Source organism: Mustela nivalis (assembly GCF_964662115.1).
Source record: "Mustela nivalis genome assembly, chromosome: 9".
Lineage (NCBI taxonomy): Eukaryota > Metazoa > Chordata > Mammalia > Carnivora > Mustelidae > Mustela > Mustela nivalis.
In genome coordinates this window covers 69,542,492-69,560,081 of record NC_139028.1, presented here as the reverse complement: position 1 = coordinate 69,560,081, position 17,590 = coordinate 69,542,492, and the positions used below count along the sequence as shown (strand labels likewise).

General features: G+C 40.6%; 1 protein-coding gene across 2 annotated transcripts in view; it reads right to left on the bottom strand.

The window, feature by feature from the left end:
• Positions 1-17,590, bottom strand: part of SYT9 (synaptotagmin 9) — a 202,983-nt gene that overhangs the window by 51,320 nt on the left and 134,073 nt on the right. For both annotated transcript variants that reach the window (XM_082682995.1, XM_082682996.1), the window contains 3 exons: positions 5,347-5,467; positions 3,799-3,970; positions 1,834-1,963 (listed from right to left, as the gene is read on the bottom strand). In XM_082682995.1, the coding sequence (XP_082539121.1) occupies positions 1,834-1,963; positions 3,799-3,970; positions 5,347-5,467 (423 nt within the window). The remainder of the gene's footprint in view (positions 1-1,833; positions 1,964-3,798; positions 3,971-5,346; positions 5,468-17,590) is intronic.

The window sequence follows — 17,590 nt, the reverse complement described above, 5'->3', positions numbered from 1 at the left end:
GGTGCTGCTTGAATACACCCAATGGTATATAAGTGCATAAGTGCATAAGGCCTACACTGCTCTTCTCCTCCCAGCACCGCCTCCAACAAAAGGAGACTGTCCCTTCCTCCCCAGGCCCACAGCCTCTCCAGAGCTGCCCAGCAAGCCAACTTCAGCCTGGCTCTCCTGACTCTCAATGGCAGCAGAGCCCATACTGATGAGGCTCTTGTCTTGGCTGCTCGGGTTGACTTCTGGGAGAATAAGAGGAAAGTTCTCTGCCTGGAACCCATGCTCCTTGGAGTCTAGGTTCCCAGGGGCTCCCTGCCATTCCCTTCCCAAGAACAGGAGGAAGAATGCTACATGGACAATCTCACCTCCCTCCTTTGCACTCCAGTAGCACCTGATGTGGATGTTAATGCTTATGACTGGGCATTGTAATGATCCGTTTGCATGATTCTTCTGCCTCTCTGGTATCTATAAGCTCTTTGGAGGAAGGTTTCTTATTCCCATCTGTTTTCTTTATCCAATATAGCATTTCACTCTCACAAATATTACCTAATGAATGCAATTTGTTTTTGAGAGAATGAGTTAGTAAATAAATAAGAGAGTGAGTCAATGGGCAAAGACAGATGGGGGAAGCATAAACGAGAAGTAAGTGACAGGGAAGGGGATGGTGAGTGAATGAAGGAAGGTATGGGGCAGAATGATGACTCACTGTATGCAAGGATTCACTCCTCTCTTCTTCCCTCCATACAGAACCCAGGTTTTCAGTTGGGCCTATTTCCACCCAACAAAAGCATACATTTCCCACATGTGTCCAGACGACTGTTCTGTGACTAAGTTACATACAGGTAGATGTGTTGCAGGAGACATCAAGGAAAATCCTTTAAAAGAAAATGTGTGTGCTTTTTGACTTTTGTCTCTTTTCACCTTTCTGTGACCTGGAAGATATGTCATGGTTGGAGCTTAGCAGCCATGTTATTCAATGAGGTAACCCCAAAAAACAAAAAACAAAAACAAACCTGTACTGTGACAGTGAAGCAGAAAGACACAAGTCTAGGTCTCTATTGATCACAGAGCCACTGTAACATCCTGGATTGCCTTCTTCTGGACCTTTAAAAAATTTTTATTTTATTTTAAATATTATTTATTTGTTTATTTGTCAGAGAGAGAGAGAGAGAGAGCGCACACACAAGGAGGGGGAGCAGCAGGCTCCCTGCTGAGCAAGGAGCCGGATGTGTGACTCAATCCCAGGACCCTGGGATCAAGACCTGAGCTGAAGGCAGATGCTTCACAGATGGAGCCACTCAGGTATTCCTGGACCCTTTTTTTTTTTTTTTTTTTTTTTAATGTAAGAGAGAGATTTCCATTGCATTTGTTGTTTTTGGGACTTTTGTCACATGTAGTTGAAACTGATTCTAAGCAGCTTGTCTAGGATCATAGGTTAATGCTAGAGCCGGTCTTGGAATCTGGGTCTCTGCTCTCCCAGTTTCAAGTTCTCTCTGATGCTCCTCATACACCTCCCTATGGCAACCTAAAACTCCACACTCACCTAGATCTTGCAGACACCTTCCAAATGTCAACCCAAAGCCACAACACGGAATCAGAGAATCCCGATCATTTTTGAAGACAAACAAAGGGATGAGTGATCAATGTTCAAAACCTACTAGATGGGTGGGGCACATAGATTCAACCTTAGATTGAAGGCAATTTCCAACAGCACAGGAAAGGCAGCCAGAGAAACCCATCGATGATCATAGACCCTGGTAAACTCACACTTATGGTGGCCCCTGCATGTCAATAGCAAAGCATTTCTTCTTCCACAAAGTGCAACATGTGGGAGTAGGTTCTTACCTCCACCAGGGAATGCCAGTGTGCAATGGGCTTCCGAGGATATGACAGCATTTCACTCCAGTGGTCTCTGCCCAGCCTCTCAGCTTCGTTGCCTACTTGACACACGCCGATGATCTCATTATGACCTACACTGTGAAAATGGCCCACAATAATTTTTTCTTAAAATTCTGGTATATAAGAGCAACAGCTACTCAATTAAACTAGTAGGAATGAGGGGAAGGGTGGTTCTTTTCCCTCCCTCATTTAAAACTATAGGACAAGCTCAACAGCCAATAGAACTTGGGATCCAGTATTGTACTTAGGGGCACAGAGAGGAAGAGTAGAGTGTGGCCATCACACACCTTGGCTTTTGTAACACTGGAATGACTTAGCTTGTTCCTGATGCATGCTAAGGATGACAACTCTGGTTGTCCATCTTTGGTTGCCCATCTTTGCTTCTTTGAGCCTACTTGATTTCCTCCTATAGAATGATACTGAGCTCCTGTAACTTCAGGGTTAATATTTCTGAAAACTTCAGGTACATCCCTGACTTGGGACAGTTTTTCCCCCTTAGCAGTTTTTGGTTAGAAGTCATCTGACTAACTAGAATGAAATCCTTTAACTCTTTGGGATCCAAACTCATGGGCTTTCTTTTTCCTTCCGGCAAAGATGAGTGGTTTTTCTCCTACTTGTATGTAGGGAGTAAGGGTGAGACATGGGTAGGGGAGTGTGAAGGATATTCAAGTCCACACTCATTAAAATCAGTTGCATGCAGAAGCCCCATGAATTCTGCCATGGATTTTTCCAGGCAGATTCATGAGTTTACTGAGAATTGAATTGAAGCAGAGCTCATATAATCAGATTTGTCGATGCGGGAAACTTGGCAATCACTTGAAAAAAGCTGGCCTAGCTTTCCACGGTTGGTGGGCAATGGCCCCTCCTGTGGGCTGACACTATTGGTGTTGTGTTTCCTGCAGAGAAGACAGGATAAGGTCTATTGCCTGACGTGGGCTGTCACACCCCTGGGCCGCTGAGCTAAGCCATGTGTTCCCTGGGTTGGGAGACAGTTCTGCTTGACCTAGGCATCTGCTAGCAAGAGTGTTTGGGGGTGCTGAAGCTGCCTTACTGACATTTCAGGAGTATGTGGGAAAATTCTTAACTGCAAATAATATTTGTAAGATTATATTCGAAGTTAGAATGATTTTTTTTTTATAATTGTGCCCAGACCACGTGGGAGGTTTCCAATTAAAAAGAGACTTTGCATTTCAGTCTAATGACTGGTTTAACATGTCTAATTCCCTGTTGGTACTTCCTTTGCATATTAAAATGACTGTTTTTCAAATCTGTCCTTTAAATACACAATTGGCTACAATGCAAGCTATAAATATCTCTTCTGTGCTGTATTAATTAGAAAGTCGAGCATCTTATACATTTTAATGTACCCTGTCATCCATACTGATTCTAGCATTTTCAAGAGAACATTTCTGTTTGCTTTCAGACTTAAGTGGATGGAAATGATCTTTATTAAACACACTGGGAGAAGGGAAAAAAAATAACAGAGTTATGTATTTAGAAATGTTGGTGGTGTGGCTAAAGGAATCACTCTGCTATTTTGAGTGGAATCTTCCCACAAAGGCCAGGCAGGATTGCACGGGAGAAGATTAAGACCTGTGGGGCCCCAGTTTCCCAGGGTGAGATTCTGGGGAGTGTGCAGGGATGAGGAGGGGAGGAGGATAGAAGGAGGAGAGGATGGGGAAGGAGAGAGAAATGAAAAGGGGGACAGTAAAGCAGCACTTGGGTAATAGGACTCTTCAGCATGGTTTGGAAAATGCCGATTCCTTGTCAGTCAGCTTTCCCTGGGGCGCTCCCCTGACTTATTTCCAGCAGCCTGGGATGCCAGCTGGGCATCTGTGGCCCCATTCCCCCCTGCCCTCCCTGCCCCAGGTGCAGCAGACCTGCCCTGAGAGAGAGCTCCAGGCATCTCACCGGTCATAGTCCATGACAGCTATGGCCAAGTGGATTTGGTCAATGTTCTCCGGAGGGACGTCAAAGACTATGGCTTCGTTGTAAACAGGGTTCAGAGTGTTCCTCTTGGTGGATGTTTTCCTCTTCTTCAGTCGTCTGCCATCACACATCAGCGATACTTTCACATAGGGATCTGTACAACCAGGGGAAGCGGGGGGACTGTGAGGATAGATGTGGGTTCAGGGGGCAGTATCATCACAGTGGGGTTCCAGAGGTGGTGCAATGCTGAACTCCCTTACTCGCCTGGGGCCTGCAGTTTGAGGATTTTAATTAATATGATGCCTGGGCAGCAACGACAACGAGAGTTAGGATAATGAAGGCATTCATTCAAGAAAAAGTACAGGACTCTGTCTCCTCAAAGTGTGTGGATTTAAAAAGAGCGTGAAAACATCTGTTATCAAATAAGAAAACGTTCCAGCTAGGCCTGCCTGGCTTTAACGGGGGAGAGACGCAAAAGTATTTTCAAGACAGAGGAAAACAGGCTGCAGGACCTGAGCTCTGAGCCACCCCAGAGAATCTTCCTACACACTATGTCTTTGGGAAAGGGACAGGGAGAACACCTAGATGACAGGGAGAACTTTGGGGATTGCAGAGCTGCCCACGGCAGCATGGCAGGGAAAGAAACAACAATGGCTTGGTTGTGGTGCAACATGGGCAGAGGGGGACAGGTGACAAGGCTCTTTCCTGCTTCTAGTGAGACTTTTCTGGTTCCCCCTTACTCTCCTTCTGTTCAGTGGGGCAGTCCCTCTTTCCTCACCTGCACAACTACTGACTCCCCATACACTGTCCAGAAGGGACTCAGAGGACCAGAAGGGGCCACATCTTTTTTCCTCTGGGAAAAATACTAGAGGACAATAAGCAGACTACATTGCATCCAGTGTCCTTTGATTTCTGTGATCAACAGCCAGTGGACTGGGTGTTTTATGACCACATTTTGGGAACCCCTGCGGAGGTTATAAAATAGGAGCTGCATATAGGGGCATTTTTTTGTTATGATTTAGAATTTAAATGTACATGTTTGATTCACTGGCAATACCAAACTACATTGTTCATTGATGAGTCTTTTATGAGGCTATAGATTATTTTTTTCATTTTCCATAGGCCTGAGATGGTGATTGCTTACATAAGAGGAAAGACCCAGTTAGATAAACTCTATCAGCATGTGCAAACTGTAGGACCACTTCACCATTATGGTGAAGAAGACCTAAGAGAGAATAATAATGATTATTCACATTAGGTAGCATTTAGTATGTGCCCGATACTAGTCTTACGTTTTTATGTGCATTAACTTAATCTTACAACAACCCAATGAGCCAGATACTAGTATTATCCTCATTTTACAGATGGGATATCCAAAATGCAGAGAGATTAAGGGACTTGTCCAGAGTCACACAGCCTAGTGCTAGGATTAAACGCAGGTAGTTTGGTTCCATGCACCTCGCGACTCTACCAGAGACTTTGTAAGGCTCTAGAACCTTATGAGACAGTCTGAATTTGAGAATGTCCCACCTGAGGCTCCTGTTATGTCCATTGCCTTTAAATTCCTTGCTTTTATAATGGTAATGGTCAGCCTGCCAGCAGTTGGAAGATAGCAGAGGGAAAACATCAACTCTCCAAGATCCACATTGTCCTGTTGAGAAAGCAAAAAGGGACGGGTTAGAAAGTGTCTGAGCCCGGGGTGCATAAGGATGGCTACAGGGTAGCACTGGAAGGGAAGCACTTCTCCTTTTGCTCCTCTTGTGAGTCCCCCGCTGTCTCTCCCGGACGTCAATCCCATGGAGAACCTATGTCTAGACTTTGGGGGTCCCGCCCCTTCGGAAGTCCAGCCCACGCTCAGAGAGCAAGGCTGTGGAGCCCACTCAGGGCCTCTATCACCCTCTACCCAGCCCTCTGCAGCTGCACACAGGTCCCTGCAGTCTTGAATGCAGCCCCCAGAGCCTTAACTATTTCCCACATGGCCCCCCACATGGCTCCATTCACAGTGCCGCCACAATCCCCAGGGCCCCCAGGACAAAGCTGCCTGAAGAAGGGCTCTGTAGGACTGCATGGCCCCACCAACAGCCCAGACACCCTCTGTACACAGCCCTGTGCGGCCTCCTGCAGCCTCTCAAACAGGACCCCACCCAGCCCCTCCCCACTTTCTAGGGAACTCCCCCATCCCCCAAGCTTTCCCCACAGGCCCCACATCAAGTCAGCAAAGTTCTCCCAACAATCACCATCCCTATGCCGCCTTCCCTTACAGCCCTCCACACTCCCCAACATAGCACCCACAGGGTGGCCATAATACTTCCACACACTCCTGCAAATGCACGCATGTGCATGCACACACATACAGAGACACACACGGACACAACCTTCCACCCGCCAGAGCACTGCACACAACCTGGTCACACACTAGGTGTGTAGCCCAACACACAGCACCTCTAGACCCTGAAATATCTAATCCCTACCATCCGGCTCAAGATGAGGGCCCTGCAGAACCACACATGCCATCCAAACACAGACACTCACCCAGTCCTGCCCATGTCCAGCCTCACACAAAGCTTGTGTGGGCTCCCTCCAGGGAGATGGGTGGTGACCTCTGCTGCTGACCTTGGGACAAGTCGGGGGATTCCCAGTTAACTGTAGCTCTGGCCTTCTCTTGGGGTGTCCCTATGGAGCCCCTGTTGCCCTCTGAGGGGGAAGACATCACCTCAGACAGTGTATAGCCATTCAAGTAGGTCAGAAGACATGGTTTTCTTTCTCCTTTTTAGCCCAAGGAGAGTGTTACCAGAAAGGGGGGAGGTGGGAAGCCAGTTTATTTAGTTTCAATTTCTATGATACCTAATGTTATCAAGCTGGGTGCCTGTGTCTAATTAATACAGTTTCATCCTGACAACGCTCTGGGGAGTCTGGGTTTTGCCTTCAACATCCACAGCTTCCCCTCCTCTTTGATTCTCCAAGGATGCTTCTATTTTTAGAAGCCAAGATTCAGCTTTGGAAGGTCACCTTGCCCAACCTCCCTGCCTTGACCGCTTCTGCAGGAGGATGAGGCAAAGGGAATCTGCTTGGTCGCTAAGGCAGATGGATTGCTCTGCATCTCCGTGTGTCACTTGCCTTGTGTAAATAAATGACCTCACTTGGCAGGCCAGGTTCTCCTGGATCCTGGAGCCCAGACCTCAAGAGACCCAGGTGGCTGGGCCTTTCTGTCTGGGGCAGAGTGAGGTGGACAGACAAGAATTCGATGGGAGTGGGGGTGCCACACGCGACAGGCACTGGATCGTTTCATGCTGGTGGACTCCCCATCACAGGATGGGTGTTTGCTCTCCCTGACGAGGGAGGATCTGACCCAGCTTCCTGCTGGTGGCCCGGGAGAAAAGAGAAACAACAGCTGTCCCCACAAATTATTTTTCCTTCTATATTCCCTGCCCTACTCCTTTGCCCTTTGACTTCTCCTGCCTGCCTTAAGCAGAAAAGGCAAAACACCTTTCCTCCCTCAGGGGGCTATTCATTGCACCTACCTCACCACCCCCTCTCCTCCTCCTGCCCAGAAAAATCTGAGTTTGACAAAGGAAAACAGGAGTGACTTTTTCTTCCCAAGATAAATCCCATTAATAAATACTCACAGTATGGCTCTTTTGCTCATGAATTGAAAGAAAAAAAAAAAATCAAGCTTCAGACTTTGTGATATAGTATTCGAAAGGTCAACTAGGGCTAAAGTCCACATTCGTACTTCCAAAAACAACAACAACAACAACCCAAAATTAAAGAGCAAATTAAGTTACCAAAGACAAAATGCTTGATTTCCAAGTGCTTTAAAAATAAAACAGTTAAGGGGCGCCTGGGTGGCTCAGTCATTAGAAGACTGCCTTTGAATCGAGTCATGATCCCAAGGTCCTGGGATGAAGCCCCCACATTGGGCTCCCTGCTCAGAGGGAAGCCTGCTTGTTCTCCCTCTCCCACTACCCCTCTGCTTGTGTTCCCTCTTTCACTGTCTCTAGCAAATAAATAAATAAATAAATAAATAAATAAATGAAATCTTTAAAATAAATAATAAAACAGTTAAGATTTTCTAAGCCATGCAAGTAAAAATGATAAAATTCAAGTACAGAAACTTTTAGTGAAACGGTAAAAATATGCTTTTTCTTATGTATATATACCATCAATGTCACTCCTTTTCCCAGAGTAACACTGTGAATAATCTCTATTTTTCTTTTTATCCACCCATCCATCCATCCACTCACTCCCTTATTCTTTTAACATTGGCTATGGTTGTAATGGTGGAGCACTGCTCTTTTCCAGGTGCTGGGAGCTATTTTAGCAGTGGGGGAACATCACACTCCGTCCCTTAAGGACAGATGAGCTTGCAGGGATATGGAACAGGAATTGAAATGGCACCTAATGTTAATTTTGCTTTTTCCCCACCAGCTGATGTTGATTTGGGGTCAAGAACCTATAGATCCCGATGTCTGCCAACATTCCCTTAAACCACTGGTTCTCAGTTAGAAGCAAATGTTGCTCTCCTGGGGGACATCTTGCACTACCTAGAGAAATTTTTTACTGTCCCATCTGGGGAGGCAGGTGTTCCAACATCCAGCAGGTAGAGGCCAGGGATGCCGCTAAACATCCTACAATGTATGAGGCAGCCCCTCCCTGCAAAAAGCTATCTGGTTCAAAATGTCAATAGTTTCAAGGTTGAGAAACTGCCTTACACAGAGGTACTTATATTGTCCGTAAAATTTTTTCTAGAATGCTGATAAAAGTCAAATATAAAAGGGTAGAGGAGTATTTCGCTTCTTTTTTGCTTGACAAGAATCAGATATGCAGACTGTCACTGGTGGCTGTGTGCCCTGGGGGAGATAAGGGGAAAGAAAATGTCATGTAAAGAAATGCTTCATTTGCTCCTGCTTTGTGTGGCCAAGTTCAGTATTGTCAGCAAAATATATTGGGAATTTATAGTAAGTGGTGAGTGAATTTTCCACCTGCCAATCTGTAATGTGCTATGTTTGCCTGTAGTGGTCTATGATAGCTCTAGTTTTTGTCTAATTAGTGCACTTTTTTATTCCTCTTCCTAGATTCTTCTGATGAGCTCCTTTCCAATTCCATCTGCTGCAGGAATTCAGGCTTAGCAAAATAGTCATGCCCATGTCTGTTGTTTTTTATTCAGGGATGAATATGGGACCCAAGCAAGGCCACTTAGGGACCATTCTGGGATTGAAAAATTGATACTGAAATAGAGGAATTATCATTTTATTGGGATTATTCGTTGAGAAGATATGAAACTAGATTTGTAAGGTTTTTGTACTGTATATAGCACACATAGTATAATATTACTTTAAGTTAGGCTGTGTATGTTAAATATGTACACTATAAACCCAAAAGAAATGACTAAAATATTAAAAGGATGTATAGCTAATATGCCAAAAAAGGAGATAAAATAGATGCTTTAAAAAAATTAGATTAATCCAAAAGAAGAGAGAAAAGAAAGGGAAAGAGAATAAGATTAGAAGAGACAAATCTGACAGGAATAGAAAACAAACAATAAGATGGTAAGTTTAAACCCACTATTTCCACAAATACATTAAATGTAAATGATCTAAGCATCCGGATAAAAAGCAAAGATTGATTCAGTAAAATAGCAAGACTCAATTTTCTCGTCTCTATAAGAAATTACTTTGAATATAAAGGTATAAGTAGATTAAAAGTAAAAGAATAAAAAAAAGATATTCCATACTAACACTAATAAAAAAAAATCTGGGGTGAGTATATTAATATCAAAGTATAGGTCAGAGCAATGAATACTACCAGGGCAAAAAGGATCATTTTATTATGATAAAGGGGTCAATTCATCAAAAGCATATAAAAATTCTAAATATTTATGCATCAGATAGCACATTTTCAAAATACACAAAACAAAAGCTGATAGAATTGTGAGGATAGACAAGTCAGAGGTTTGAATACTTGAACAACACTATCAACTGACTCGGCATAACCAGTGGCATTACAAAAGTACTCACCAAACAGAAGCAGAATACACATTCTCTCCAAGGGCACCCAGAACACAAAACAAGAAAGATGATATTCTGGGCCACAAACCAATTAAATTTGAGAAGATTCAAAGTGTATTTTCTGGCTGCAGTGGAAATGAATTAAACATCAGCAACAAACAGGTATCTGGAAAAATCTCCAAATATTTTGAACTAAATATCAAACTTCTTCTTCTTTTTTTTTTTTTAAATCACACTTCTAAATAACCCATGGCTCAAAGAAGAAATCAAAAGAAGATTTAGAAAGTATTTTGAACTGAACTGAAATAAAAGCATGACATATTAAAATTTTTGAAATGCAGCTAAAGCAGCCTTTAAAGGGAAATTTATAGGACCAAAATGTCTCTATTACACAAGAAGAAAAATCTCAAATCAATAACCTCAGCTTCCATTCTAAGAAATTAGAAGAAAAAAAGGAACGAAAACTAAAAAGGATAAATAAAAACAAAGTAAGCAGAAGAAAGGAAATAATAAATAAAATACTGTAAAGATGTAGACGTCAAACAATATAGTAAGCACTAAAAAAGTATCAGGTATAACAAAGCAAGACCCAAGTGTATATGCTGTCTACAGGAAACCCACTTAAAATATCATGACAAAGCTAAGTTAAAAAGATTAAAAACAATTAGGCCATGTAAACACTACCCAAAAGAAAGTTTTAGTGACTGTATTAATATCAAAGAATATTTAAAATCAAGGAATAGTGCCAGGAAGGAAGGGTCAAATCATCAAGAGGACATAACCTTAAATTGTATGTAATCTACCAACAAAAATTCAAAATACATTAAACAAATCTGAGAGAATTAAGAAGGGAAATAGGCAAACTCACAAGTGGAGTTGGAGATTCAACACTGCCCTATCAGTAACTGACTGAACAAGCAAGCAAAAAGGAAGTGAGGATATAAAATGAGCAATAATATCAACTAACCTGAGCAATAATATCAACTAACCTCACCTGTCATCTACTTTACCCGTTATTACTCCATCTACTAACAACAAAATACATATTCTTTACAATTATATACCAAGCATTCACCAAGATTAACCATGTTCTGGGTCATAAAAAAAATTCTCATTAAATTCAAGAAGACTAAAATCATACAAAGTCTGTTCCAAATAAGACTAAAATGAACTAGAATGCAATCATAGCTATGTGGAAAATCTGCAAATATTTGGGAATTAAATAATACTTTTCTAAATTACTCACAGGTCAAATAAAAACCCCACAGGAATATTAAGAGTTAATTTGAATGGAATGAATATGATAATACAGTATATCAAAATTTGTAGGACACAGACAAGCAGTGTGTATAGGGAAATGTATAGCATTTAATGTTTACTTTCTGGAGCTCTGCTGCCTCTGTTGGTTGGGCCTCTGACTCTTGATTTCAGCATAGGTCATGATCTTATGGGTCAGGAAAGTGAGCCCCACTGCAAGCTCTGTGCTCAGTGGGAGTCTGCTTGAAGATTATCTCCCTCTGCCTCCACCCCACCCACCTCCCCTCAAATAAATAGATAAGTCTTTTAAAAATGCTAACATTCAAACAGAGGTATCTTTCAAAATAGTGATCCAATCTTCAACTTAAGAACACACAAAAAAGGGCGCCTGGGTGGCTCAGTTGGTTAGGCGACTGCTTTCAGCTCAGGTCATGATCCTGGAGTCCCGGGAGTCCCGCATCGGGCTCCTAGCTCCACGGGGAGTCTGCTTCTCTCTCTGACCTTCTCCTCGCTCATACTCTCTCTCAGTGTCTCTTTCTCAAATAAATAAAAAAAAAAAAAAAAAAAAGAACACACACACAAAACAGAAAAAACAGGAGAAAGCCAAACACAACATAGATAAAAGGAAGGAAACAATAAATGTAGGAGTAGAAAACAGTGACAAACAGAAAATGGAAACACCTAGAGAAAAATCAATGAAACCAACATCCTAGTAAGACTGATCAAGAGGGTCCCTGAGTGGCTCAGTCGGTTAAGTGTTTGCCTTCAGCTCAGGTCATGATCCTGGAGGTCTGGGATGGAGCCCTGCATAGGGCTTCTTGCGCAGTGAGTCCACTTGTCCCTCTCCCTCTCCCCCAGGTTGTGCTCTCATTTTCTCTCTCTTTCAAATAAATAAATAAAATTTAAAAAAAAAAAGGATGATCAGGAACAAAAATTAGGGAATATTATAAATTAGGAATGTATAGGAATAAAGGAAATCATTATAAAAATGGAATTGGGTACATCTACATAGATATTACAGATATTAAAATAATAATAATGAAATATTATGAACATTTTTATCCCAATAAATTTGACAACTGAGATGAAATGAACTAATTACCTGTAAGTCAAAAAACTACCATACTAAAGAAAAAAAATAGATAAACTGAATTGTTTTATATCCACTAAATAAATTGAAATCATAATTAAAAACCTTCTCACAAAGAAAAGTCAAGCCCATTTAAGAAGGAAATAATGTCAATTCTATGTAAGCTCTTCTAAAAAGCAGAAGAGGTGGTAACATTTCCTTACTCATTCTAGGAGGATGGCAATAACCTGAGACTAAAACTGGACAAAGATATAAGAAAACTACAGACTAGCATCCTCGTGGACACAGACACAATTATCCTTAACAACATTTTAGCAAATTAAACCCAGCAATAGATTAAATAGGAGACATATCCTGAACAAGTGGGATCTATTCAGGGAACACAAGTTTGGCTTAACATTTGAAAATATTAATCAAAGTAAATCACCATATCAACACACTATAAAGGAAAAACCATAATGACAAACACAAAACGATCATTTGAAAAAAGTCAATACCCATTCAGGATAGATGTTCTCAGCAAAGTAGGAATAGAAGTGGGCTTCTTTCTATTAAAAAGACACCTATAAAAAAAACTACAGTTAACATTAAAGTTAATGATGATAGACTTTCTCCCCTAAATTAGGGAATGAGGCTAGGACATCTACTCTCACCACTTCTATTTGACATTGAGCTAGAGGGTCCAGTTGGTGAAATAATGCAGAAATGAAAGATATATACCTTAAAAAGGAAGAAGGGAAACTGCTTTATTTGCTGGTGCAATGATTATTTATGGAGAAAATCCTTAGAAATCTATAAAAAGCTACAAAAACAAGTTTAGCAAGCCCAACAAGGTTAATATAAAAGCAACATTATTTCTATATATTAGAAACAAAACACTTCAGAATTGAAATTTAAAAATACATGTACATTTATTTACTTATTTTTTTAATTATTATTTCAAAAAAATTTTTTTTTGAGAGAGAGTATGTGAGTGTGGAGGGGCAGAGGGAGGACAGAGAGAATCTTAAGCAGATTCCATGCTCAGCACACAGCCTGATGTGAGGCTTGATCCCATAACCCTGAGATCATGACCTGAGCTAAAATCGAGTCAGATGCTTAACTGACTAAGACACCCAGTTGCCCCCAAAATACATTTACATTTATACTCACAGATAAATTTAGCGTATTATGTGTAAGACCTGTACAATGAAAACCACAAAACACTGCTGAGAAAAATTAGATAGGAAACACATAAATGGAGAGATATTCCACCTTCATAGATCAAGAGAGTCAATGTTGTTCAGATACCAGTTTTCTGTAATCTGTAAATTCAGTGCAATTCCAATCAAAAACCAAACCTACCTTTAGTAGATGTTGACAAACTGATTCTAAAATGTATATGGAACTATAATGAACCCAGAATAATCAAAATAATTTTGGAAAAGAAAAACAAAATTGAAGGACTTAACACTACCTGACTATGAGGCACAGAATAAAACCACGGTAATCAAGAATCAAGGAGGTGTTGGCAAAAGGACACACATACTAATGAATGGAACAGGATGAAGGGGCCAGAATTAGACCCTTGTTTATATGGCCAAGTGATTTCCTACCAAGAAACCACATAATTTAAAGAGGAAATGATACTCTTTTTAAAAAATAGTGCTGGAATAGTTGGACATCTATTTGGAACAACAATAAAAGAAGTATGATCTTCCTTCACGTGACATGGAAGAATTTGACGGAAATGGATCATGTAAGAACTGAAACTATGAAAGTGCTAGAAGAAAGCACAGGAGAACCCAGTTTGACTCTGCGTTAGATTCCTTAGATGGACATAAAAAGCACAAAGCATCAGAGAAAAAACTGATATATTGTGCTCCATTAATGTTAAAAATATTTCGCTCTTCAAACTCATTCTTAGGAAAGGCAAAGGTTAAGTAAGCCACAGACTAAAGGATCATATTTGCATAACATACAACCAATAAAGGACTTATATCCAGAATACATAAAGAATTCCTAGAACTCAGAGAGAAAACCTAATGAAAATACGGGCAAAAGATCTGAACAGACACTTTGTCAAAATTACACTAAACCATAGTGACATACTACTACACACCCACTCGGAAAGCTAAAATGAAAGACTGACAGTATGAAATAATGCCCAGGATGCAGGACAGTGGACTCTCACGAGCTCTACTGGAAATGCAAATTTTAAAACCATTTTGGAAAAACTGTTTTGTGGTTTCCCCTCAGCTGCACATACACTTGTTGAATGACCCAGAAATATCACATCTGGTTATTTCCCCAAGCGCAACAAAATCACACACCCATCCAAAACTTGTATACACTTGTGAGCCCACACTAAAAAGAAACCCAAATGTAACATCAATTGGTGAATGGACAAAGTGTGGTATATTCATACGATGGAATACTACTCAGCAACCAAATGGAAAACTACTAATGTGAGAAACAACATGAGTACACCACGAAAAGTGTTACCCTGAGTGAGAGGATCTACACACAAAAGGCAACACAGTATGATTCCCTTTATGTGACATTCTGGGGAAAGCCAAATGACAGTGACACAAAGTGATCTGTGGGAATGTGGGACTGGGGCTGGGAGGAGGGGACTGATTGGAGGAGCACTGGGAAACTTCTGGGGTGACAGAAATAGTCTATGTCACTATTCTAGTGGTGGTTACATGACTGTATACATGTGACAAAGCTTGTACACTTAAAATTGGTTAGTTTGTTATGTATAAATTAATAATGGGCATTAAAAACTCTGAAAAGACACATTTTGCAGAGGATTCTACTTTTGTCTTTTACTTATATTGCCTTGAGTTCAGAGACTATGCCTTAATGATTTCAACCATTTGAAATATTTTGCTATTCTTTCCTACTCCTGTCCCATTTTCTAGTGCTCAATGTGCTCAATGCTTATTCTCCATTTACCAGGGCTGAATTTCTATGTGTCTGTTAAATCAAGCTTGTTCATTTTGTATCTAAATCTTCTTCTTCCCAGAATTTAATTAATTATGCTTTTGTCTTTTAAAATACATTTTTTTTTGTTTTGCTTTGTTTTTTGTCTTGCTATTTTATTACAGTTCACAGCCAAATTAACAATTGTTTCAACTATGGTGAAAGTATTTCCATTTCTTTGCTCACTGCAAAACTGCAGTTTTGCACTGCAGAAAACTGTAGGTATCTTAAAACACACATCATTCCCCCCTTTTGAGATACATTTTTGAGATACATTTTTCATTTTGCTTGAGTGTGTCCTGGAGAATTTTTTTTCCAGGAAGGGTTCGCAGATAGTTAAAATAATCTTTTTTAAAAGGATTTTTAAAAGATTTTATTTATTTATTTGATAGACAGAGATCACAAGTAGGCAAAGAGGCAGGCAGAGAGAGGAGGAAGCAGGATCCCCGCTGAGCAGAGAGCCCGATGTGGGGCTCGATCCCAGAACCCTGAGATCATGACCCAAGCCAAAGGCAGAGGACTTAACCCACTGAGCCACCCAAGTGCCCCTAAAATAATCTTTACTGTGTTCTAATTCTTAAAAGAAGTTGGCTGGGCACAGATTTTAGGTTAAAATTATTTTCTCTTAGAATCATTTTACATTTTCACAATGTCTCCCATGTACTTCATGTTCCAGCTGGGTGTTTGATGCCATTCTTTTGTTGATTTTTTTTTTCCTTTCAAGGAGATTTTAAATTGTCACTTTGTACTTTTACTTTGTACTTTACACCTTCTGAAATTTCCCCAAAAGATATTTAGATATCTTGTTTTCACTGATCTTGCCAGGTCCTCAGCGATCCATGTTAATTAGAATTCTTTCTTTCCTTTTAATGTCTTTTCCTCCAGTGATCAGATGATCTATTTGTTTACTTTGGGCCATGATGGTGGTTTTCCTAAGATATCCCTAATTGCCTATATTTATAATTAAAGGGTCAAAACAAAAGTCTTCTACTGCTTATGCCCTTCATAGTTCCTTTACTATTATTTTATGAGGGGCCTCAAGAGGGAGTGGAGGTTATCTAATATTTTTCATCTGATGTATTTAGATAGAAATTCTGATGACCTGTTCCTTAAGACTACCTGTATGATACTAATATCACCAAAATTATAGAACTTTGACTTTATAGAAGTTTATGCAGTTAGGCAACAAGAATCATTATCAACAGACTTTTGATACTGGTTTCCTCAATACTGGTGAGTACCACTGTACTGGAGGTCCCCAAGACCACCCTCAGGTTTGATGAGTTGATAGAAGGACTCTTAGGACCCAGAAAGGCTGTTATTCTCAGTTACAGTTTATTACAGCATAACAACTCAAATTAAAATCAACAAAGGAAAAAGATACAAGGGTGGAGTCCAAGAGAAACCAGTTGTTATCTCCTAGTGGAGTCACACCGACAGCACTTAATTTTCCCAGTCCTGATGTGTGATAACATATATCAAATACTGACAACTGGGACACTTACCTAAACCTTGATGTCCAAGATTCTTACTGTGGGTGGCAAAGAGTGTCCATATGACTGACCTTAACTAGTCAGTTTTTATTCCCTTCATCAGAGGTCAAAAAGCATGGCTCAGGGCCCTAGGTGAACAAAAACAGGTGTTCACCATTATTGTATCATTAACATAAAACATCTGGTGTGGCCCAAGGTCTTTTATATAAAGAACTCTTATCAGGCAGGATATTCTAAGGGCTTAGAGATTATCTCTCAAGAACTAGTAAAGAGCAGTCCTTTCTTTAAAACGTGTAGGGTTTGAGTACCTCAAGCTCACTTGAGTAAACCCTTTACTGAAGGCACACAGTGTTCTCATTTCCACTTGCCTTTTCACACTTATTTTTCTGTGCTGGAACAGGGAGAGGTGTTTGTAGTCCAATGCTTTTGTACCCAACCATAACCCAGAGATCAACAGTTGATGTAATGGAAGACACTCTGGAAGGAGGTTAATGAACAGCAGGGCCCGGCAGAGACCTTAGGTAAGATGAAGGTTGAATATGATGCACTTAAGCTAGAAATCTACAATAAAAAGATAATTAGAATGTTTCTATATATTTGAAAATGAAGAAATACACTTCCAAATACACCATGGATACAAGTAAAAATCACAATAAAATGAGAAGTATATTGAACTCAATAATAGAGAAAATAATACATTTCAAAATACGTACACTGCTGTAACATTACAACTTATAAAATGAAACGTATATTCAGTCTGTGGACACCTTGGGACACAGAGTTCCTGATATCCTTGTAAATTCTTAAGTGATAAAGAGAACTAGGAGCATCTTTTGTTCTACTGAAGCAACTCTATTTGGGCTCCTGGGAGGGGGCTGGTCACCAGAAAGACCAAGCCATGGTAAGAAGCTTGGAATGTTCATCCCCACCCCCTGTTCTCCAGAGGAGAGTGGGATAGA